The following is a 26,375-nucleotide window of genomic DNA, read 5'->3' on the forward strand; positions in this document are numbered from 1 at the left end:
AGTGTATATACTAGTCGTGGAGCCCTTTTGGGAGGGAGGCCAACTTGTCCTTTTGGAGGGAGTTTTAATTTAAATTTTAAATTTATTGGAGCCAAAAACCCCTCATAAAATGAGGTCGACCTTAACATTTGGAGGGAGCTTTTTCAATTTAATTTTGAACTCAACTTTTGGATCACCTTAATTTGAATTTTGATAAATCAATTTTGAAGAAATCTTAGACTTTGACTAGAATAGGATAGGCTCATTTAATTTCCTTAGATAATATAAAATTTGTTTGTAGTACCTCCTTTGGGATTTCTTGACCAAAAGGTGGAGCTTCAACTTTGAGAGACCATATCTCCTCAACCAAGAGGAATTATGAGGTGTGCCACATATCATTGGAATCAGTACAATGTGGAGAATCAAATGAAGGTGGTCTTGCAAGCAAATACACTGGTCTTTCATCCTCAAAAACTTCAACAAATGCATGGCTTCTAGGTCTTCCCAGGGCATCTCATCATTTGGAGCTATAGTCAATGCAATCCAGACAAATATTGAGAGCGTTCAAGAACCAACGTTGGCATCAATGACACCATTCAACATCTGTATCTGGATCTAGATCCATATCTGTATCTTTATATGTTTCATGGTAACTTAGCACATAATATATACATTCATTGTCAAATTTGGCATATAGTAGCAGCCAAATGAGAAGAAACTTTCATGTCTAGTTCTGAAGGATGGGATCAAAATACAAATACATGTTATTGAAATAGTTAGATGATATGGAATGCTTTGTAATTGACTGATATATGCCTATCATCAGTTTGACCATGACAAGATTCTTATGACTTTCAGAAAGATCACTTGACACTATAAAGAACCATCAACATATCATATCAAAGGTCCGCATAGTTGCATCTTATAAAAAGAATAAGCTTCAGCACTGAGCTCTATGAAGCTATCGACAAACTTAAATGCTACTAACAAATCGCTAAATCATGAACAGACAAAAGTTATGAGCAATGAATCTTGCAGTGTAGACATCCTATAGCCACCATCATAAAGCCTTAATAACACACAAATGTAATCGGTCCTGAAACAGTGAAAATGCAAGCTTACAGATCAAAAAACCCTCGTCTTTTCCTTTGTAAAAGATGAGACACTGCAAACAAAAAGCGAATAGCTTTTCCAAATATCTTCCAACATAAGGTTAGTCAAATCTAAATGCAATGTGTTGGCTAACACGCAAAACAATGACAACATACCTCTCAACAAGAACCCTTAGGAGTATAGTGGCTTTCCACAATCTCATCGAGTAACGATTCACAGGCATCTTTCAGGATATCTAAAACCTGCATGGCATAATATCCATTTGATCAGCAATTGGTATTTTTACCTAGAAGAAACGTTCTTATTATTACTATCAGAACCTCATTCAGATTATGAGTTGTGAGTGCCAAATGTACACACAATGTATACCAGCTATCTTGTGTCATTCACAAGAGATATAAGAGTTTTAATTAATAACATAGTAAAACGGGGTTGAATATAAAATCATAAACTCCTGGAAAGGAGCATGATTTGTCCCAAAGTAACTTAGAACCTAAACAACAATTCAAAGTTCAATCCCAAAAGTAAAAACTAAAAGCATAAAGAAAAAGCACAATATTGCTAGAATCCCAATGCATAGCGAGGAGACAAAGGCCAGTAGGTTTTTACTCTAAGGCAACTGACAGACAATCCCAAAAGAAGCTAAAACTTTTTCATATGCCTTCAAATTGACATTGATAAACATTGAACAAAATATGGCGATAAACACACTTCACGAATGTCTTGATTCACTTTCTACAGCATTATCGTCAAAGTGAAATTTCTGCAATAATCTCAGTTGGAATGAATATAGTGAATCTTCTGCATACTTTTGGTTATTGGATTGACTGGTTCATTAGGATATTACACAACCACATAAAGGCAGTTGAAAGTTTGTTGTGTACCCAAACACAACAATTTTATTATGCAAGTCAAAGCTTTCTAATTAGGCTATTTTGTATGTAAGTTCATAATTTCGCAATCATCAATCTATAACATATGGTCCTAGGTTTTTAGGATATTTGTTGTGTCACAATATGAGGCCATTTATATCAAATATGATCTAATTAGAGCGATCAATAGTAATTAAGCTAAATAAAGGCCTGATTATCCCACAGAGGTATCTTAACCCACAAGTTAGGACTTCAATCCATTCTACTATAAATAGGGGTTTTCCCACTCTCTTGTAACCTTCCAAATCTATATATCAATGAAATCTACTATTTTTCTCTTGACATATATCTTCTTGAAAAATTCTCCCTCCGTACAATTGGATTTGCATGTTCTATCCCAGTAGGGTATTGAGGTGCTACCCAGCCTTTATGTCAATATGCTTATGATAAATGATTACTTACTCGAGCATTATGGTAGATCCATCTTCTCCTATATTTGTATTTCAAGCCTTATTTTCTCCTATTATTTTAGATATATCAGTTTGGTAAAGTAGTTGTCATTCTTGCACTTTAAAGATGCTACAAGTCGTACCACTGATCAGAGCATAGGTTTTGACCTTCTAACTCGGGCTATTCACGTGTTGTTATTGCAGAAACCATAACAGTTGACAAAGTGCCCAAATTGAGGTCAAATGTTGAAAATGTAGCGAGCAAGGTCTTATGGCTTGTGCCTTAGACAACGAAGACCTCGAACTGTCCTCGTGAGTTAGAGTTCAGTGATGGTAAGTTCATTTCCAAGTTACGGGAGTAATCATCAAGAGTTCATGCATAGTGTTGGAAGTCCAGTTACATGGAGCCTTCTTCAGTTTAACTATAGGATTGGGTGGTAGTTACGAACTTACGAGTTCAGTTAGAATGAGTTTGGACTTCAGTGCTTGATTGAAGGAAGGACAAGTTATGACTCCAATGATGATTGGAGACAGAAGGAATTCACTTTCAGTTAACTTGCCAATTGACAACTCGAGTTCTAAATTTGAACTAGCTTAATTTAGCATGGATCGAATCTATAAAGGAAGGATGAAGGCACAAGTAAATTCGATTGTTTTGTGCACAAAGGTTTGTGACAAGACAGAGCTCACAAGTTTGTGTGACAAAGCCTTGATTGTGGAGCGCAGGGGGCACAAGTGCGCTAGAATTTAGGAGAATTTAAGAGCTAAAGTGCGCTAAGAAATGGGGCCAGAAGTGTGCTAGGAAATAGGAGATTGGTGCAAGGAATAAGGAGGCCAAGAGCGCAAGGAAGGAGGAGCAGAATTGAAGCAAGACAGCATGGTTTGCAAAGCAAGTCAAGGAGGCAGTAGAGGATCAATTGTGTGCAGGGACCAAGATCAAGTAGTGATCAAGGAAGGCCAAGATCAATCGTATCAAGTGAGATTTGTGTGAGAAGCAGAACGCTTTCTCAAGAGAGACAGATTGCTTTGTAATAGATTCAGTTGCTCCAAAATAATCAATAAAATAGCCACAACAAGCAAGCAGATTTTTCCTGATGGGTTTCCTGAGAAAAGTGTGTCAATTTGTGTGATGTGTTTTTATCTCTGTGTTTTTATTCTGCTGCTTATAAGATGTTAAGAGGCTTTGTATCTTGGTGAAAGTTAACTAGTTTCAGTTATCATTGATTCATCTAAGTAGTTGCAAAGTTTTCATGGAAATTTAACATGGTATCAGAGAAGAGATCAGTATAAAGACCAGCACCAAGTTGATCAGTTAGTGAAGAGCGCAGATCATTCAGGAAGGATAGCGCTAGAGTTCAAAGAGCAGAGCAGAGTAGTTCCTTGGATCGCAGTATGTCATTCCTAGGACTAAGGTCAAATCACTATTTAGAGGGAGCCTCGAATTTCTATGCATGGAAGGAGAAGATATATGTGGTGTTGGAAGATAATGGGGTGCTAGAGTTTGTGGAGCAGCAAATAGTGCAACCTCAAGATCCCCAACAGTTGACTCAGCATAACAAGAATGACACCAAGGCGAGGAGAAAAATTCTTGAAGGGATCAAAGACCATATTATTCCTCATCTCCATGAGAAGAAGACAGCATATGAGATGTTTAAAACCATCTTAGATTTGTATCAGGGTTCTAGTGATGCCAGGAAGCTTGCACTCAAAGAGAAGCTGAGAAGTATCTGGATGAGCAAAGAAGAGCCCATCATCACATATCTTTCAAAGTTCACTCAGATTCGAGATGAGCTAGGTGGTGTGGGCGAGACAATAGCAGAAAAAGACCTTGTGATTCTTGTGCTTCTAAGACTCCATAAGTTTTGGTATAGTTTCCAAGATACAGTAAGTGGCAGAGAGAATATTCCTAGTTGGGAAAGGTTATGGAGTCACTGTGTTCAAGAAGAGATCCTGAGAGGCACGAGAGCTGGTAGAGAAGCTCCAGCAGAGGAAGAGAACTTTTCCCTGGCAAGCAAAGGTAGTAGAGCCAAGGGAAAAAAGGGCCAAGAAGAGGCCGAGTCCAGTCAGAAGGGTGAGAATAAGAAGAAGGATTTAAGCAAGATCAAGTGCTTTCATTGCCATGAGTTTGGGCACTATGCCACTAAGTGTCCTAATCAGAAGAAGGAGTCTAGTAAGGATCATGTAGTTGCATCAGCGGAGATAGATGTGTTTTGCGCCCAGTTCGAGAAAGATTTCTCATTGATAGCTTGCATAGTAAGCTCAGCAGACAGTAGTGTATGGTATATTCATTCAGGAGGATCCTTCCACATGACCGGGAACAAGAAGTATTTCAGCCACCTGAAGGAGGACATGCAGTTTCAGATTGAGCTAGGAGATGATGGCATGTATGTGACTAAAGGAGTTGGTATTGTCAGCTTTCAGAGAGAGTCAAGTAATCCTCTCCATCTCAGAGATGTCCTTTATGTTCCAGGCCTAAAGAGTCTTGTTTCAGTAGCTACCCTTGAGGGCAAGGGTTATGATGTCATCTTCAACAGAGATAAGGCTTACCTCAAGCACTTAGCTTCTGGATGTGCGAAGCAGATAGGTGTGAGGATGAAGAATCTCTACAAGTTCCAGGTAAAGACAAGCGCCACCTTGAGCAGCAAGGTGGGAAGTGCATAGAGTAGAGAAGTGATGGTTGAGGAGAGCAGAACTCAGAGGGAGTCCTTAGAGCAAGAGTGTGTTAGAGTACCTGAGAAGAAGCTATTCAAGATGGAGCCTTAGCCAATATCTCAATTTGAGCCTCGGCTAGTTGGTAGTTGCGCCGAATAGCAAGATGATGAGGAGCAGAGCCCAGGGCAAGTGAAGGCAGTGATTCAGTCAGTGACTCCTAGTGTAGGGAGAGTTCAAGCCAAGTGGGGTAGAAGACTCAAGAGTTGTTTAGGGAGAATCCAAAGATAGTTGGACCTCCCAAAATCACCTTCAAGTAGAGGAAGCAGCCGTAGAGGTACACAGAGTACATGGAACTTATGACTGAAGTGATAGACTCGCAAAGCATGGTTGGAAAGAACGGGTCTTCAGACGAGATTCTGCAAGAGAAAGCAGGTAAGTCTTCTAGTTCAGAGGGAGCAACTACAACAGCGGAGATGTGGTAGTGTTGGAGATAGATCCAGGTGGACAAGGTTCTTCGAGAAGTACCTTCCCGGCTAAGAGGGAGTGTTGAAAATGTAGCGAGCAAGGTCTTCTAGATTGTGCATTAGCAAATGAAAACTTCAAATTTTCCTCATGACTTTGACTTCAATGACGGTGAGTTTATTTCCAGTTGACAGGAATAATCATCAAGAATTCATGTGTAGTGTTGGAGGTCCAGTTACGTGGAGCCTTCTTCAGTTTAACTACAGGATTGGGTGGCAGTTACGGGTTCAATTAAAATGAGTTGGGACTTAAGTGCTTGATTGAAAGAAGGACAATTTACGACTCCATTGATGATTGGAGAGAGAAAGAGTTCATTCTCAGTTAACTTGCCAATCAACAACTCGAGTTCTAAATTTGAACTAGCCTAATTTAGCATGGATCGAATCTATCAAGGAAGGACGAAGGCATGAGTAAATTCAATTGTTTTGTGCACAAAGGTTTGTGACAAGATGGAGCTCACGAGTTTGTGCGACAGAGCCTTGATTGTGGAGCGCAAGAATTGTGTCCTAAAGAATGGGAGGCACAAATGCGGTAGAATTTAGGAGAATTCATTAGGCGCAAGTTGTGTGACGCTGGGGTCCTAAAAAATAGGAGCAAGAAATAGGGCCAAAAGTGCACTAGGAAATAGGATATCAGCACAAGGAATAAGGAGTCCAAGTGCGCAAGGAAGGAGTAGCAGAATTGAAGCAAGACAGCAGGGTTTGCAGATCAAGTCAAGGAGGGAGCAAAGGATCAATTGTGTGCAGAAACTGAGATCAAATAGTGATCAAGGAAGGCCAAGATCAATTGTATTACTTGAGATTTGCGTGAGAAGCAGAACGCTTTCTCAAGCGAGACAGATTGCTTTGTAATAGATTCAATTGCTCCAAAACAATCAATAAAAGTGCCACATCAAGCAAGCAGGTTTTCCCTGTTGGGTTTCCTGAGAAAAGTGTGTCAATTTGTATGATGTGTTTTTATCTCTATGTTTTTATTCCACTGCTTATAAGATGTTAAGAGGCTCTGTATCTTGGTGAAAGTTAACTAGCTTCAGTTATCAGTTATTCATCTAAGTAGTTGCAGAGTTTTCATGGAAATTCAACATCAAAAGTGTGCCATTTGACTCAAATTTTGTTGCTTTAATTTGACAAATTATATGACATACTTATGAGTAATGTTCAGAAAGTTATGACATGCCTTAGTCAACCTATCACAACTGCCATTTTTGAGGGCAAAAATAGTAAATTGACTTGTGGGAAGCATAGTAACCTGCTAATACCTCTTGTTCAAGTAATTAAAAAATGGTTTGAATGAGAACCAAAAGAAGAAACTTCAGAAAAAATTCCATCTCATTCAGTCCGTCTTTGACAAAAGTATAAGGATTTAATGTCCAGGTCTGAAAAGCGAATATTCTTATAAATGTGATCTTACTCGTTTGGATGTCGACTTCAAAACCTGAATTTATACAAGTTAAATTTGAAGCGTCGCTAAATTGCATTCAAGAAAAATGGAGAAAAGTGATGATAGAAAGAAAGATACAAAAAGAAAATATGAAAACGAAAGTGATGCATGAATGTGCTTCTTGGTACAGGGGAAATGGAAGAATCGTTGAGAACAATCATAAGCAAGTGGAAAAGCAAACCTTCCAACTAGATAAGAGAGTTATTTTGAGCTTCTATTTGGTGAATCGGACTGGGTTTCTTTCCCGCTGACTTGTGGCCATTTCCATGTTTCCGGTGGCAATAAAATTTCAGTCTCTGGCCATAATTCTGTTTACATAACCACTGATTCAAAAATCGTGTTTCATATGGTATTACTGACTCACTGAGAAATTAGAAATACCGAATCTCAGGATTATCGCAACAGTGGGCACAATCGTGATTCAAGAAAGAATACAGAAGCCCAAAATTCAAGATTATAAGTAGAAGGAAGAAGCGTCTTCTAAGCCAGTGCCAGAAAAGATAAGAAAATACATATATAAAATAATAAATGCAGAACAAGGTAGCAGAGAGGAACCGTGGGGAAAGAAAAGGGTGGGTTTCTGACCACCAATTGTTTCAGATATCATTGCAACCTCGAGTTTCCACGAACCACTGGAGAAAGATTAAAACGCCAACTGTGCCGAGGTCAGGACTGTTGACCTTACAGACTATTTGCATGGGAAGGAAAACGATTTGGCCGTTGCGAGTGTCTCGAATCGCCACTGAAGAAATTTAAAATATGAAAGAAGTCGCACACCACAGATATTAAGCATTACAGTTTCGTTTCGATGTATTCTTGTCCATATTTACGTCACTGATCAGACGCATTTGCCCGTTAGAAACAAAGAAGACCTCGAAATTATTCGTCAAACCCCAAACATGCATGTGAGCAGCCATTGTCGAGTGATCAAGTCATATCATTTCCTTAAATCGTGGATAACCCCAGCAAAAGCGCCTACTATCTGTGTGCTAAAATAACGTCATACAGGTTGCGTTATTATACTAAATAATGAATTATTAAGCTCGACAATTCGTTCCAAAAACCCGGTCTGACAGGCCATGGCATCATAAACAGAAATTATAAAACTGGATAGCCAATATAATAACATTATATTAACAATTTAAATAATATTCATTGTTTTAACATTAGACTCGATATATAGAATTTGTTCCAAATTTTCACAAGTTTGACACGTCCTGGCGTCAGTGACAGAAATTACAATCTGGAAGGCCAATATAATAGCCAGGTTTAAAAAATTGAAGGTTACCTTGAGGCGGCATAGAATGATTACCAATAGCCTTGAATTCTCTTTATGTGGTTCATAATCATATTAGAGGATAGTTTACGGATGGGCCTGTTAACCACCAAATTGGGTAACCTCTTAGGAGAAAACTTTACTCCCTCATTTGATAGCCAGCCAGTCGGTCAGACCCCCAGCAGCCCCTGCCAGCCACCATTAACTGATGATATTCCATATGCCTCCGCCACTTTCATCAGCCATGTGCCTCTCACCCATCCAGCGTTAGCACTTGGGCAAAGAAGGTGGGAAGCCACTCAAAAGGTAATGATCATTTTGCAATCATATGCTTATACTTGTTTGTTTTTGGGCATTTAATATGGATTATGGGGTGATCTAGAAATTGACAGGCCTTTACCACATTTTTGTTCTCTCAGCTTACTTGAGGGGTTAATCTTGATCCTAGTCAAGTGGGACCTCCCTTGAAGACCTTTGGGTTATAGGAGGGGCACTACCCATGATTGACATAGTGTAGTTTCATCTTCTCATATTTCATAAGTAACACCTTCCATCTTACATTATAAGCCTTATATTTCACCTCCATTCTTCTGGTACAACCTATCACTGGTTCTTTGGGATTTGGCACTTATATGTCCACATACCTTGGTTAGGACCCAGAAACTTTGCCCTAGGAGGTTGACGCAACTAAAAGAAACAAAAAGAACATATCATAGCCACAACAAAACAAAGCAAAAGTCAACATGCAAAAGATGGTCAGGAACATAAAGATTAGCACATGGGCAAAAGCTTAGCAGGAGCTCTACCTCACTCATATGGCCGTCACCAAGTTCCTGAGCACGTGTTTCTCCCATTACATCAAAAGAAGGAACCCTTGTGTGTCCTAGCCCCGACGAGCAATAAACTGACCCATTTAAAAGGAGTATGAAAACTACCATATCATACAAGCAAGCTCTAACCCTTGAGCTATAAGCAATAATACAAGGAAAAAATCAAGAAGTAAAAGGTGCACAAGAGTGGTGGAAAAACAAAGGCCAATTTGGTAACTCATGCATCCACAAACGCTCGCTCTTCATATCTACACACTCAGGATGTGGACACCCCCATCGGTTGGTCCCTTTTACCATGGCACATGGACATGAAGAACTCTCCCCTCCATTACCATCATTATTATTCACTAACACCTATCAAATGAAGGGTGGACAAGGGCACTGTTACCTCCCCTTACGGGCTGGAAGCACCTAATAGGGTTGACCTTTAGCCATCCCTACCTAGATAGAAAATATATTCATGAAATCACGGCCCTGATTTTGGAAAGGAATTCTTATTTGATGTATTAAATTGCCCTTAACATTCAAATTCGGTTCACCTAGATGCATTATTGATCTTAGTCCCTAATGATTGGTTGTTTTCAGTTTTCACTAGAATCCATGACATTTTTTTCAAGTGGTTCAGCAACCTAGGTCTCGGGCACTACTCCACAAGTACCCAAGGCATTCTGAGGAGTACATTGGCACCAACAAGTGAAGCATTGAGAGTTGGAGCCTCATATCAGCATCATCATCTCACATGTGTCCCAGTAGAGATAGCGCTACATGGTAAGCCAAGTAGAGGTAAGCTTGGTAAGTCGAATGAGTGAATTAGGGATTGCAAATTAGTTTAGGTTGTGATATTTGTTATGTATTTTTCTTTTTGGTTTTAATTTTTTTTTTCTTTACTTTTTTTTTTATATTTCAAGGGCTGTTACACAAAATTGAGGGGGGCATGTCCCCTCTCGAAAGAGGTGATTTTGGGCATGGTGTTCTTGATTAAATGTTAGTTTCAAACCCTCATACTTGATAAAATCCAATGGAAACATTGCAATCCCCCCAATCCTGAAATCCTGAAAAATGTTAAGTTTGCAGAATTTTGAATGGGATATGAAATTCTATTTTCTCCATATGAAGTCTGATGATGTTGGAACCACCCTCAAACATCCTGAGTCATTTCATGGTAATATTAAAAATTTAAGTAAAAGGATGAAAATGAAAGATAAAAGAGAATGTCACTTTCATGCCCTTTTTGAGGGGGGGCGCCCAGAAGCACCGTTTTTGGGGAGTCGCGTACCAAACACCAGGGAAACCATCTCCCTATGTCTCCCCAAAAGGGGGACATGGAAAAATGTTTCCCCAGACGTCCCCCCATCCCAAGTGCGTGGGGTACATGCACCCAATCTTGGGGAACGCATCCCTGTGGAACATTGCTTGTTGAAGGTTTCTTGTTCCATTGGTTGCTACTATTCATTATTTGGAAGCCTTTTCTTAGCCTTGTGATTCTAGGTGTGCTCTTTTATCTTACTATTTCTAAATCCCTAGATCATTTATGCCCTGAATAGGCCTTATTAGAGGATGTGAATTTCCCTATCATGCTTGTTGAGCCTTGTTCTTAAAAAGAGTTGTTGTCTATAAGCCTATCTTCTCACCTTACTCCTTGAACTTAGCATATCCTTTAGGTGATCTAACTAAAGAGAAGCCTCCCTGGTGGTGAAAGTCCACAAAAGAGCATGAGGTAGTGGATGTGGTAAAAGTGGGCTACACCTCATTGTTGTCCCTTGGTCTAGTGTCTTGCATTGTGAGTTCTTCCCTCACAAGACCTGCAGGATTTTGAGGCAACATTTTATAATGTAACTAGGTTTGGTCCTCATAATTGTACTTAAAGTCAAAATGCAATATATTTGTCAAAAGAAAGCAAAAAGAATTTTATTATTATTAAATTGACTTGTTAAAGCATGGGTTTCATGCTTGGGTCAATTGTCATAGGTCAAGCCTCCATTGTAGGCTTTAGGATTATTTACTTGAGTCAAAAAGTCAAAGTTTATTTGGTCAAAGACTCCTCCATCAAGTCTCCTTCAAAATAGCCTCAAAAGAATCATCATGAAGTCGGCTTTCCTCAATGAACTCAAGTCGGCCTAACTTTAAAATGGAGACATAATTGCTCAAGCTATCATGTCAGCGTATTTCTCATGGAGACAACTATATATATACAAGCATAGGCACTTCGCTCAACACAGAGATAACAAGTTCGGATATTTTCCGGAATGGGTTCGTAGCATTTTTCGGTGAGGGCAGAGTCTTAACATTTTCGACGAAGGCACAGTCTTAGCATTTTGGTGAAGGCACAGTCTTAACACTTTGTGAAGGCGCAGTATTAACATTTTGGTGAAGGCACAATGAAGATATAACTTCGCTATATATTTCGTAGATGGTTTAGGTGCTACCATAGTGACAGGGTCTCGGTACAATAACATAGTCTCGTTGCAATCACTATTGATGTCACATGAGAAAGGGTTCCCAACAGTTTCGGTGCAACCATTGTTGATGTCACATGATAAAGGGTTCCCAACAATCTCGATGCAATCACATGATAAAGGGTTCGATGCCACCACAATGAGAAGGTTTTGGTGTCATCACAGTAAGGAGGTCTCGGTACATCACAGTGACAAGAATTCAATGCTAACACAATGACATGGATTTTTGGAATGCAAACACAGTGAAAGGAAGAACAAACAAGGATGACTTGATGGAGGCAGTCTTGAGTCTAAGTTGTAAGGGTCTTGGTTGTTTCATCTCAAATCTACTGAAAGAAGAATTTTGACTAGGTTTTACCCTAGAGAGGGGTTTTGCCCTAGCAGCGTACCTACATCTTGTGTTCTCTTTTATTTATTGCTTGGAATTAGTCTTGATGATAAGAAAAAATAATTCTAGAAGAACAAATAATAATAATGAAAAACATCACAAGATAATGTCATATTAAGAGAAATCATTTAACTGCAACACTTGGGATTTCTCAACACATTTTGGCACCACTACCAAGGAGTACTTGAGTCAACCTCCTCTTTATCTGAAGTCTAAGCTTCATTTTCATGATTGAGCTTATCTGGTAGACAAGGATAAATTTGCTCATCCGGCAACTCCATTGTAAGAATGAAGCCATGGTTCTTCATTGAACCTTAAAGGTTCAATGCTTGTAGGGTGGAGCAAGCATCTTTTAAGGCATTTTAAATTCACCCAGGCGACTCCCCATTTGGTTGCTATGCAAGACTCAAGGCAATGGCTCCTTGGATTCTACATGACATGTACCCTACTTTGGATGTCAAGGATATTCTTGGATATCTAAATCGATGGGATACAAGTTCTATGACAAATGTTCCAAAATTTGATGGTGATCCTTCTTCAGTTGTGGATCATGTTGCCAAATTTATCAAGTATACTTCAGAGATCAACATGGTTCATGAGGATGCTCTCATGAGGTTTTTCATTAATTCCTTTGGGGTTGATCAAAGAGATTGGCTTAAACGTTCTTGTAGACCTAAAAGCATCCCTTCCATTAAGGTATTCATTGAAGAATTTCTTAAGTATTGGGGACCAATGTGTCATTTTGAAGTTGTCCTTCAAGACTTGAGGCTCTCCAAGAGGAGGGCCTCCTCAATTATGCCAAAGAAGTTGGAGAAGATCATTTCCATCCTAAAGAAAACATCACCCCTCATCATCTTGATCACTCTATTAATGAAAGAAATCAAGGTTGTGATGAAGAAGAATACCATGAGCAAAAGGAAGAGTCATTTTTGGATCATCAAGATGAACACATTGAAAGTGACCTTGAAGATGATCCAGGAAGGGAGCATGGTGAGGATCATGCTGAAGATGACACTTTGGCAAGTGAAGTTGAGGCGAGATCTGCCCTTTTCATGGATGTTAAGTTTGATGATGCACTTTTTGAAGACCTTGAAAAGGGTGATCCCATAAATTCCCTGGAGGTTAACATTTGTGATTTTCTATATATCGAAGAAGGGAAGTGGGATATGAGTGGCCATCATTTTGACAAGGATCTAATTTATGATATTGATGATGATGTTAATAATGACCTTGTCTTGCCTCACACTCCATATAATTGGGAAGATATGAATGTCAATGTATTTGAACCCTCTTTAGATCTTTCTCTGATCATCCCTCGCTCATATTGAAGTCGCATGAGTTTTGAACATGATGAGCCACCATTGATTGACCCCTTTGAATTTGATTGTTGTGACAAGCAATCAGGTTGTTAAGATCTTGTCCTCCAACCACCTTCCTCGCCAATATACTCCTAGCATGTCCCTGAGGACATCAATGAGATTGTATGCCTGAGATAGTTATTGGGCAAAAGTTCATGAAATTGATCATCAATTACTCCATACTCAGATTGCAAAAAAGCATTAGCAAGAATGAGTGAAATTTGGATTCCCCTTTTCCATCCTCTCCCCTTTCTCATGGTAGTCAAACTAATTCATGGGCATTTTATTTACCCACCTCCAACCCATGTGATTGATTATGAGTGTTATGATATTGATGATTGTGATAATTCCTTGTTCCATCTCATGATTAGCCACAGGGGCAAGGGGTGTGATATTGATCTAATGATATGTTGGCTACATTGGTTATATGACTATACTTAGGTCATGCATTGCATGCTAGCATAGGTTAGGATAGTCACATTGCATATTAATAATTTACTGAAGTCGAGTACATTACTACTAGCATGGTTAGCTGTGAGGCAATATGGCTAAGGAAGCTCTTTAGAGAGTTGTTAGAGCATGTATTGGATACGACAATAATTTACTGTGACAATAAGAGTGGGATTTGACTTGCTTAAAATCCCTTGTTCCATGAAAAGTCCAAGCACATTCAGATCAAGTATCACTATATCCGAGATATGGTGCAAAGAGGAGCAATGAGACTCCATCATATTGCGACTGATGATCAAATAGCTAACATATTTGCTAAGCCTTTTTTGAAAGGGAAGTTCTTCATTTTCAAAGAGAAACATGGACTGACAGATGTGACCCTTCCTAGATGGGGTGGTCATGGATGACAGAGATGAGACTTGGTTGTGCATGATCCTTGTCAAGTGGTAATCCCCCCAAGCAAAAATGAGACTTGGTTGTGAGTGATCCTTGTCAAGTGGTAAGCCCCACAAGCAGAGACTTGGTTGTGCATGATCTTTGACAAGTGGTAATCCCCCCAAGCAAAGATGAAACTTGGTTTTCGTGATCCTTGTCAAGTAGTAATCCCCCCAAGCAGAGACTTGGTTGTGCGTGATCCTTGACAAGTGGTAATCCCCCCAATCAAAGATCAGACTTGTTTGTGTGAAATCCTTGTCATGTGTTGACAAGTGGTAATCCCCCCAAGTGAATATAAGGTGATGGATGAATCTCCCCTATGATGATTCTTCTTCATTAGATTGTAACATCATTGTTCCAAAGCAGATATCCTTGTTTCAGAAAGAAATTATTGTCAGAAAATGCAATATGGCAATTATTAATTCAAATTTTCCTTAACCTTAATAACTGGTTGTGAACTTTATTTATCTTGTGTTTTTCTTTATTAGATCTTCTTCATCAAACAATTGTCAAGAGAAAATTAATAAAAACAATGGCCACAAAAATTAGGCTCCAAGCCAGGGAAAAACCCTTCCAAGGGGAAAACCCATAAAATCTCTTATCTTCTTATAGAATTTGCTTCAAATGAGACAACCAAGACCCAAACCCTAGACCAAGTCCTCCTCCAAGTACCAAGTCAACCCTCCAAGAAGCTTTTCAAGTAGATCAGATCAATAAGGTTCAATCTTGCATCAGCTAATTCCCAGCTACAACTTCGACCCATAGCTTCAATCCTGCGACTTTGATCCTGTAGTAGCTGCAGAAACCCTAATTTTGGCACAAGACAGTTCTTAAAGAGATCCTCCTTTGAGCAAGACAATGTCTTCCAAGGTCAACAAAGTCACATCAGAATATTCGCTCTTCTAACAACTTGATTCTGCAACTTGATCTCCCACAATTCGAATATGCAATTTCGGCCTTCCTTGACGCTGCAAAAACACTAATTCTTCGCAGGTGTGAGAGAGATAGAGCCCAAAAACAATTCTCCAAGACTTTTTTTGCTTCCTTGATCTTTGCTCTAGCCTTCTTGGTCTCCCCAGCTTTAGATCGAACTATTTCTTTAGAGATCGAACTTGTGTGTGTGAGTGTGTCAAATGAGGTCGAAGCTACCTGTGTTTATAGGCTTTCCAAGAGGTCAAATTCCCTCTTTTACGCTAACTTGTACTTTGGAGGTTTTTGGGACTTTCTAGACTCAAAATAAATTCTTTTGCAAAGTATATCTTGTCCGGAAGGTCCTTATAATCATGATGTTGACTCTCTTGAATCATGACAATAAATCCTATGACCTAACAAATCCTAGAAGCATGAAGAACATGCTTTTACCTAGAAGACCATCAATAAGAAGCATGAAACCCATGCTTTAAAGTGATAATTTTTCTTTCTTCTTTTGTTTGTTACAGAAGATATAAATATTGAAATTAGTACAATAACAATTATGAAGACCGAAACTAGTTATATTTCCAACAACTCCTCCCTCACTGAGAGGGAGTGTTGAAAATTGGTAGTTACGATATGAATTTCCTTGAATAAAATCTCATTTCTTACTAATCTCATTTCTGACTAATCTAGAGTGACTTTCTAAAAGTAAAAAGTCATGTCTATCATTTCAAGCATGACTTTCCAATAATAGTAACTCACCTTGCTTCAATTGGTAATCAAGTATAGATGATGGAAAATCACTTATCATTAATCAATCTTAATTGCTCAATTTTTATTTAATCATCAATATTATCATTAATATTATTATTATTATCCTTATGATACTATAATATTATTATTAAAAAGGAAATACATGTCACCTTTCCTACTTGGCACTCAATCATGCCACTTCGCACCTCTCTCTCTCTCTCCTTGATGGCACTCGTACCCCTCTCTCTCACTTAATGATGTATTACCCTCTCTCTCTCTCATAATGGATTCGTTGCACTCCTCTTATGCTCTCTCACGCGCATTAAAATCTCGTCATAGCACTCCTCTTACATGCATTAAAGACTTGTCGTAAAAGAATCATCTTACACACTCTTCTATGCATGTGTTAAATTCTCTCCTTCAAGGCTTGAACTCCTTGCTCCTCCTATATATATATATGTTCCTCTCATCTTTACTTCTTACTCACTTGTGCATTGTGAAAGGAGACTTCGAACTTGTGAAAGAGAGAGTTGGAGAGACTAAAGAAGGATTGAGAGAGTGAGAGAGAGACTTGTAGTAAGAGCAGAACTTGCTGAACCAAAGTGATTCAGTGTTTGCATCAGCTGCTACAATCAGAGATCTTCAAATTTGGGTGAACTTCTTCATTCTCTCATTGTATTTTGTTTCTCTATTGAACAATTGATTTCTAATAGAGGAAGAATCTAGTTGGGTTTTCCCCTTTGTTGAAATATGTAAATAGGTTCGGTCTTCATAATGTCTATTGTAATCATGATTTTATTTATTTGATATTAAAGAGAAAAGAAATTTATTATTGTCATTCTTAAGGCATGGGTTTCTTGCTCAAGATAAATTTATTTATAGCTCAAGCACCCATTGAGTGCTTCTAGGTTTGTCATAGAATTAAGAAGTCGAAAGAATCATTGTCATACATGTAAGACCCCTTTGGGCATCTTGAATTATGTAAAAGAAATTTATTCAAGTCATAAAAGACCCTCCAAGACCTTGTCAACGAGTTGCAACAAGTCGACCTCATAGAGGCAATTCACACCCCTAGAAAGCCTATATATAAGAGGCATTCGACCTCATTTGAAGCACACATCCAACACATACGAAGAAGCAAGAAAAAGAGTTTGATCTTAAAAGGAAGAAGTCCTAAGGCAAGTGAAGTTCAAGAAGGAAGCTAGAGTCGAAGTTGTTGGGTCTCTTTGTCTCTCTCTCTTAAGTGAAACGGAATTCTAAAGTTGTTGGAAAGTTGTTGGACAAAGTTGTTGGAAAGTTGTTGGAGGACAAAGTTGTTGGAAAGTTGTTAGAGGTCGAAATTGTTGGAAAGTTGTTAGAGGACCAAATTACTGGAAAGTTGTTGGGGTTCAAAGTTGCTAGAAAAGTTGTTGGGGTTGATGTTGCTAGAAAAGTTGTTGGGGTCGAAGTTGCTAGAGAAGTTACTGGGGCTGAAGTTGTCGCTGAAAGGTCAAATTTTATTGTTGTAAGCTATGTAAGGAAGTATTATCAAAAAGGAAGGTTGGCTTGGTCTTGGAGGGGTCTTTGTCAAGGGTCTTAGGTCTTGGAATGAAGATTCTATAATAAGAGAAGAATTCTTGTGGTTTTTACTCTCAAGAGGATAGGTTTTGGCCCTAGCTGACAGCCTACATTTTGTGTCTCCTTGTCTCATTGATCTTCATTGTTTGGTACTTGTTTGATGATAGAGAACACTAATAATAATCAAGTGAAAGAAGAAGTTAATCAAGTTAGGTAAAATACATCACAAGCAGTTAACAAAATAAGAGAAATCATCTATTTAGCTACCCCTAGATTTCTCAACATGGTTTCAGAGCTAAGGTGGCTACAACAAGAAGAAGAGGCAGCTTGAAGATCACATCATTGAAGAAGGATACACAAGGGCCGAGCACAAGGAAATCATTAAGGAGGACTAAGAAGCACCAAGGAGAAGTACTCATCTCAAGAATCACATCATCACTAGGAGAAGAAGACCTCAAGGACCCTACCTCCACTCAAAAAAAGGAGGACTACATATTTGAAATAAAGATCACATCTCGAACATCTATGAAGAAGATCATCAAGGAAGCAACATCATCAAGAAGGCATCAAGTTGAAGATATCATCATCTAGAAGCATCTTCACTTGACAAGTAAGTATCTTTATATTTATGTATGAATCTACTATCAACATGACTTCATTCTGCAAGGAAAGCAACAAACTGGTTGGGTCATCAAATTTCCTTGCATGGAAGAAGACCATAGATTTGATCCTCATAAAGAATGAAGTTATTGAATATGTAAAGGGCTCCATCACCAAACCATTTCAAGAGAAAGCTCAAGCATTATCAAAGTACATGAAAGGGGAAATAAGGGCTCAAAGAATCATCAGAGAATCAATCAAGGATTCCCTCATCCCTTATGTAGCAAAGTTGGAGAAATCAAAAGATATCTATGAGAAGTTGGTAGAATTGTTTTTTGTAAGCACTACAGGAGAAGTCATATCATTGAGAACCGAATTATACAAAATGAAGATATCAAAGGAAGAAGGGATAGCCTCTTACCTTATGAGGATATCACAAATAAGATATCAACTAATAGAACTAGAAGAAAAAATGTCTGATAAAGAAATGACCACCGTTGTGATCAATGCACTACCTAATGAATGGGGCTACTTTGTATCAAGTATCTATGGAAAGAAAGAAGCCACTCTATTCAGTGAACTTTGGTCATTATGTAAGATTGAAGAAACTAAGTTGAAGGCAAAAATTGATGTTGGATCAAATGAACAAGTTCAAGCATATGCTGCCATGGCTAGGAGAAAAGGAAAGTTTGGAAAGTTTGATCCTCAAAAAAAGAAGAAGATCGATATGTGAAAAATACAATGCTATGTGTGTAATGAATATGGCCACTTTAAAAGGAATTGTCCTAAACTCAAGAAGGACAACAAGAAGAGAGGAAAGAAATGAAGCCCATGTTACCAAAGAAGTGGAAGAATCAGAAAAGTAGAAATCAAAAAGGAGGAAGTGAAAGATATCTACTATGACTGAGATAATCTCCTTCACTTAGTTCTTTTCAGTTGTAGAAAATAATAGGAAGCTTCACAAGTATGATAGAATGCATTAAAGCTAGATAGAGATGACATCATCATAAAAGCATGCAAGGATAGCTGAAGTAGAAAGTCTACGTGGTTATAGTAGTCATAATGATAAAAATGGCATCTCCATTGAAAGCATATAAGAACAACCAAGTAGAAGTTTATATGGCTGGAGGAAAGTCATCTAGCAAGATAGAAGATAAAGAAAGGGAATCATACATCATCATTATTAGAAAGAAGCATTTGTAGAATGAGGATCATCGAGATCCTCCACTAGAATCTTTATAAGAAGGCTCACCTCAACTAGGAAGAAGCAACTGTCCCGTTGATTGTCTACATTCCACCTTGTGTGGCATCCATTGTTTAGAAGGATGATGATATGGTAACAAAGAAGTGCAGCATGTCAAAGTACTTTCATCTTCAAGGAAGGAAAGGAAGTTGCTAGAAGGAAGTCTAGATGACCAAAAGGAGAAAGTGGTATGTATATATTTAGTTAAATTCATGTCATCATATAGTTGCAAATAGCATGGTTGAATGCTCTATCTCATGAGCATGATCAAAGAAGAAGGATCTCTTCCATTAGAATGATGCATGAAGGCATATAGACAATGTGCCTTGAACTCTTCTACATATTGATAAGATGAAATCAACATAATATGACCTCATATGGAAAATGAGGTGGTTGACAATTATGGTTCCTATAATGAAGGAACCATATATAGAAGTTCCTGGGGAAGCAATATGTGAAGAAAGGAAGAAGAGTTCGTGAAAGAAGCAACTATAGTCATCTAAGATAAGATAAGCAATCAATATCTAATAACTAGAAGAATTAGCTATGACATCTCCATGAAGAATGTATGAATGTATGTTGGAAAAAGAGAACCTTGGTAATGAAGTCTTGGAGATGGGTTCATACATGTGAAGGATGTTGATGTTGCAAGAAGTTGATGTCATGACGAAAGACCATCATTAAAAAGGTAATTTTGATTTGATGTTCATTTTGATTTTTGAAAAAATTTGGTTGGGTTGAAACAGGGCTACCGAAAGAGGATTGTAGAAGTCACCTACAACTAGTATTCATGAGATTGGATGGAAGATCCTGAAAGAAACATGACTTGGAAGAGGTGGTTGTATGTAGGAAAGCTAGATGTGGACTAGAAGATCACTTTCCGATGAAGACAAGGATGACATGACTATTGGTTCAACCCTATGGTTCGTTGAAGGGAAGTGATGGAGAAAGATGGTCAATGCCCTAAAATAAAGTGATGATGAAAAAGGCTCCATGATGAAGGAGATAAAGTTCGTGACATGATGCAGAAAAAGGAGCCCTACAAGCCGCTGATAGTACCATGATCTCCACCAAAGAGCAGATGGTTGTTGATTGGAAACAAGTCCCTAGTTGAGAGGGAGCTTGGACAGGTCCATTGTCATGAGGGAGCTTGGGTATATTCCTTTTATAGGAATGAGTTGATCCTCCCTAGTTGAGAGGGAGATACAAACACATCATTCTTGTCTTCAAGTTATAAATAAAGAATGGAGGATTGGGTAAACATCAAGTTTCCAATACTCTTTGAGGATGTGGTAGGGCATCCAATAGGTAACAATAGTCGAAGAGGAAATTCCTTGAGGATGTGTTATTCCAAGACAGGGATTGTCCTATAAGGACATACCTTGTGAACATCCAGGTGGGGTATGTGCCTCAAGAGACAATGATAATGGTGTCTATTAGCCATTGTCTCACCACCATTGTGCTTTGATCTTGTGGAGAGATAGAGTTGTTAGTCAATGCCTTGTTATGTGACAATGTTGGTTGGTATGATGAGATGCACTGATATAAGCTAAGAAAAGAAGCTTATAAGTGTTGAAGAAAGTGTAACTAGGTTTGGTCTTCATAATGACATGATCTTTGTAAATGATGTAATAAAGAGAATAAATTATTTTTGTATATCTTGCTACATGGGTTTCATGAGCATGAAGTGTCATTAGGTCAAAAACTTCTTCTTGATGACTTTAGGATTTTATTATTATGTCAAAGAGTCGTGTCATGTGTAGAGAAGCTCTTTAAGAGCCTATGTAAAATGTATTTATGTCAAAGCAGCCCTCCAAGATCAAGATCAATCCTCCATTAGCAAGCACAAGAAGTCTACAAGCAAAACAAAAAAGAGATCATCATGTTGGCTCCGAAATATGAATTAAATACAAGTCATGTCAGCTTGGGCAATATAGACATGTCGGTTCATGGATTCAAGTCGGCTCAATATAGAGGCACAAACCACTATAAATACCCACTTAGGTTCAGGGCAAAATATACAAGAAGATTTCGCTTTTTCTCTGAAATTTTGCATATATGGAGGAACAGATCCGCAGGCATTTTCCGTGAAGGGTTTGACTGCACCTCGGTTGGGTGTTAGGTGCAGGCAGACTAGTCTACATGGATCTCGGATGGATTGAAGTGCAGAGAGAGGATCTCGCATTACAAGGAGCAGTCTTGGCGTATAGACATATGTATCGCGGTGATCCTTCAACAGCACACCAACTCAGAGTTCATTCCAGAGAGCAGTCACCTATGGATGAACCAGCCTTGACTTATATATATATATATATATATATATATATATATATATATATTATCTCAATTATGAACTCAGCATACATACACTCTTGACATAAGTTTTGCTGAAAAGAAATTCACTGATGACAGTGACTAACTACAGTCTCGGCATACCATTGATGAAATGGATCTAGGTGGTATCCCTGTAGCAGCCTCGACATAATGAACAACAGTGGCTAGGGTTACAAGAAGTAGATCTACACTCTCGGCATAACCATGTTGATGAAATGAGTTTCGATGATGACAGTGATTCTCAGCATACCTGTGAAAGGAGACATACAGTCTCAATGAATATCACAGTATTTGGATCTACCTCTTAGTGATCTCAATATGTATCTCATTACAGTACACTACCTTGGCATACTAAGATGCAGTCACAAGTGACAAGGATCATGATCTCAAAGAAGGTGCAGAGATTATCTCAGTGATAATCTCAAGGGGCAGTCATAGTACAGCAATGATGTTCTTGATGACATTGCAGCAGTAATGAATCTCTTGGTGATGCAGTAGTGATGATCTCAGAGGTGCAGCAAGGATAATGATCCCAACAGCGTCGAAGAAAAGTATTGAGGTGCAGCAAGGATAATGATCCCAACAGCGTCGAAGAAAAGTATTGATGTCTTGATCTTGGAGAGGCAGAATGTGTCAAGGGTCATGGTCTTGGTATTAGTCAGTTGGAATCTCTATAAGAAGAAGTTTGCGTGGGTTTTCCTCTCTAAGAGGGAGAGGTTTTGGCCTTGGTAGAAAGCCAAATACTTTGTGTTCTTGTCTCTTTTGTTTTTGGTAGCAGTTTGATGAAGTGAACACACACACTAATAATGAATGAAAGATCAAGTTCACATTAATTGTATAAATACTTCACAAATTGTTATCATGTAAAGAAGAATCACCCTAATTTATGTTTGCCTTAGATTCTTCAACATGGTATCGAAGCATTGGGTTCAGAAATCAAAAGAGGGCAGAAAAGGGACATGTAGAGATCAACATTCAAGCAAAAGAATGTCAAGAGCTACATCTTGATCAAACCCTAGATCAAGGGATTCAAAGATCAAGACCTAGATCTAAGAGGCAGCCTACATCATCAAGTCTACAACAGCAAGGGATTTTGAAAGACACAATTAGAGGATGAAGTAGTCAAATCTCAAGATGCATAGCAACAACTTTGGTGACTCCCACAGTTTTGATCCATAGTGATCTCAATCATCTCACAATGGCATGATCTCAACATACCAGTGATTGGATCCTTTCAATAAAGAACAGTTTTGACAACTCAGATTCCTACTCAAAGAAACAGATCATCTACAACATAATGTTCAAGAATGGGCCTCACTACACTTCAGTCATAATTTGTACTCAAGTCAATGTTGCATGCTACAAGGTTCCTTATGGAGCCCAATTACATAAATCAAGATAGCTCGAAGGCAAAGGAGGCAATCTGCATATCAAAGATCTTAGTCGAAGGAAGCACCAATATGTCTACTCCAACTACTGCCAACTTGATCAAGGTGAAGATTTCATCTTCACAATCAAGTAAGTACCTTTTTCATTTTATAATCAAGTTTGGTTTTATGACTTCATGATTGCAAGAAGACCTATATATTGGATGGGTCATCAAGGGTCTTGCAAGGAATAAGAAGGATTTTCATAATCCTTAGAGAAGTCAGTACATCAAGGTCTCCTTTGAATTCATGAGAACTCTTAAGGTTCTCTCTTTCCTATAAAGTAAGAAAGGAGACATAAGAAGGATACATGAAATGCTAGAGGATATACTATCTGAAATGCAGTAAAGAAGAATGAAGAAATATCTTCATGAGATCTCAATTACGAGATCTGGGAAATATGATGAAAGAATAATCATCATTAATAAGCAAGGTATCTGTTGTCCATGAACAAGAAGGTTACTTCAATCAACAGTTTGTGGTCTCTATGTCAGATAGAGAAAGACAAGTTGATAGGACTCAAATAAGTGCAAATGTGCAAGGAAAGGTCGACAGGACAATGCTATGGAAAGATTATGGAAAAGAATTCATATCATCTAAAGGATAGAGGAAGCTAAAGGAAAGAGGGAGTAATAGATCTCCAGTATGAATGAGATGGTGTCCCTCTCAAAAGGATCCTATCAAAATTCCTTGCAGATATGATCGGAGCAAGAAGATGCATTGTAGCATCATGGAAACAAGAGCTCGTATGGAATCATGAAGGACATAGGTCTTGGGAATCTCATTGGACATTAAAGGAAAGGAAGAAGTCATCCAGGACAAAGGAAGCATCTGCCAGATGGGGATATACAAGATCTTGAAGATTCTCTGATAGAAACCTCAGCGGAGGATCCCCTAGTCTGGAAAGGCAGCAAGTGCTTCATCAGGAAATCCATCTTTTGGATTTCATGAGATGATGATCCAAGGGATTGAAGATATTTTCAATCAAGGAAGCTGCTGGAAGTAGCAAAGGTAAAATGAGGTATGTATGCTTGTATTTGTTTAATATTGTAATGTCATGTCATATGGTTGCAGGTAACATGGATCAAGCATGATCAAAAGGAAAAGGATCTCCTCCTCTGAAAAGATGCAGAAAGACATAAGTCACATTAGATGAAATCAACATAATATGTCCTCATATGAAGTATGAGGTGGTTGACTACTATTGAAGAACTCTGATTGAGAGCTCCTAGGAATGGAAGATGTGAGTATGGAAGAGATCGTGAATTATGCAACCATGATGAAGGCAATCAACATCCATAGGATCAGGAAGACTTGACCAAGAAATCTCTCGGAAAAATGTGAAGACTCTGATGGAAGTCTAAAAAGATGAAGACCCTTGACAACAGATATCGTTGAGAGATGAGTCAACATGTATGCAGGATGTTGATACCTACAAGATATCATTGGTAAAAGGCCATCACCAAAAGGTAATATGTGATTTTTTTTCTTTTGGTGTCTGACCTTTTCGAAAAGTTTGGGTATGTGTGCAGGGCCAAGGTAAGGAGAGTTGTGAAGGATGTCACAACTATGTACCTTGTGATCGAGAGCGATCATCATTGAAGAAAAGGTGAATATAGATGGCCCTATGAAGGAAGCCCCAGATGTAAAGCCAAGGAGGATACTTTTAGGGAAAGAAGGAATGACGTGACGGAGGAAAGTGATGGATGGTTGAACCCTACATGTGAAGAAATTGATGACATCAAAGTCTTGGATCATCAGTCAACTAGAAGACCCTATAAAGTACTGATGATAGAGTCCCTGGGTAAGAGGGAGCTCTAGGAGGTTCCTATGAGTAAAGGAACTCGAGTAAGTTTCTGAGTGAAGAGAAACTTGGAACTCATCCCTGGTTGAGAGGGAGAGTTAGACACGACATTCTTGTCTTCAGCTTGGAAGAAAGAATGGAGGATTGTGTAATCATCTGGCATCCGACACTCTTTGAGGATGTGGTAGGGCATCCAAGACAAGAGTGGGCAAGAGGACCGATATTCTTGAGGGCTGGGAACCCAAGATGAGAATTGTCCTAGTAGGGCAGAGTCGGAGAACACCTGGGTAGGTATGACCCTAAGAGAGACAATGACGATGTGTGTATATTAGTCATTGGTCTCGCCAACATTGTGTGCTCTAATCTAAGTGAGAGATAGAGTTGTTAGTCAAGGCCTTGTTATATGAAACAATGTTGGTTGAAATGATGCTGTAACAGATGGATTGCAAATCCGAATCTTCTTATGAGAAATTCTTCAGATTGAGAATGACCAAGTACCATTATGAATACCTCCCTAGTTAGGAGGGAGTGTTGAAGAAAGTGTAACTAGGTTTGGTCTTCATAATGACATGATCTTTGTAAATGATGTAATAAAGAGAATAAATTATTTTTGTATATCTTGCTACATGGGTTTCATGAGCAAGAAGTGTCATTAGGTCAAAGACTTCTTCTTGATGTCTTTAGGATTTTATTATTATGTCAAAGAGTCATGTCATGTGTATAAAAGCTCTTTAAGAGGCTATGTAAAATGTATTTATGTCAAAGCAGACCTCCAAGGTCAAGATCAATCCTCCATTAGCAAGCACAAGAAGTCTACAAGCAAAACGAAAAAGAGATCATCATGTCGGCTCCAAAATATGAATTAAATACAAGTCATGTCGGCTTGGGCAATAAAGACATGTCGGTTCATGGATTCAAGTCAGCTCAATATAGAGGCACAAACCACTATAAATACCCACTTAGGGTCCGCACAAAATATACAAGAAGATTTCGCTTTTTCTCTGAAATTTCACATATATGGAGGAACAGATCTGCAGGCATTTTTCGGTGAAGGGTTCGACTGCACCTCGGTTGGGTGTTAGGTGCAGGGAGACTCTACATGGATCTCGGATGGATTGAAGTGCAGAAAGAGGATCTCGTATTACAAGGAGCAGTCTTGGCGTATAGACATATGTATCTCGGTGATCCTTAAACAGCACACCAACTAGGAGTTCATTCCAAAAAGCAGTCACCTATGGATGAATCAGCCTCGACTTATATATATACTATCTCAGTTATGAACTCAGCATACATATACTCTTGATATAAGTTCTGTTGAAAAGAAATTCACTGATGACAGTGACTAACTACAGTCTCGGCATACCATTGATGAAATGGATCTAGGTGGTATCCATGTAGCAGCCTCGGCATAATGAACAGCAGTGGTCAGGGTTACAAGAAGTAGATCTACACTCTCGGCATAACCATGTTGATGAAATGAGTTTCGATGATAACAGTGATTCTCGGCATACTTGTGAAAGGA

General features: G+C 38.6%; 1 protein-coding gene across 1 annotated transcript in view; it reads right to left on the minus strand.

The window, feature by feature from the left end:
• Positions 1-720: 720 nt before the first annotated feature.
• Positions 721-26,375, minus strand: part of LOC149143973 (uncharacterized) — a 141,278-nt gene continuing 115,623 nt past the window's right edge. The window contains exons 6-7 of the mRNA XM_089449270.1: positions 1,248-1,334; positions 721-1,075 (exon numbers count right to left, since the gene is read on the minus strand). Coding sequence (XP_089305396.1) covers positions 1,251-1,334 — 84 coding nt within the window. The 3' untranslated portion in view covers positions 721-1,075; positions 1,248-1,250. The remainder of the gene's footprint in view (positions 1,076-1,247; positions 1,335-26,375) is intronic.

Source organism: Pinus tabuliformis, chromosome X, assembly GCF_031772625.1.
Source record: "Pinus tabuliformis cultivar Carrire ecotype Pingquan chromosome X, CPIR1, whole genome shotgun sequence".
Classification (NCBI taxonomy): domain Eukaryota; kingdom Viridiplantae; phylum Streptophyta; class Pinopsida; order Pinales; family Pinaceae; genus Pinus; species Pinus tabuliformis.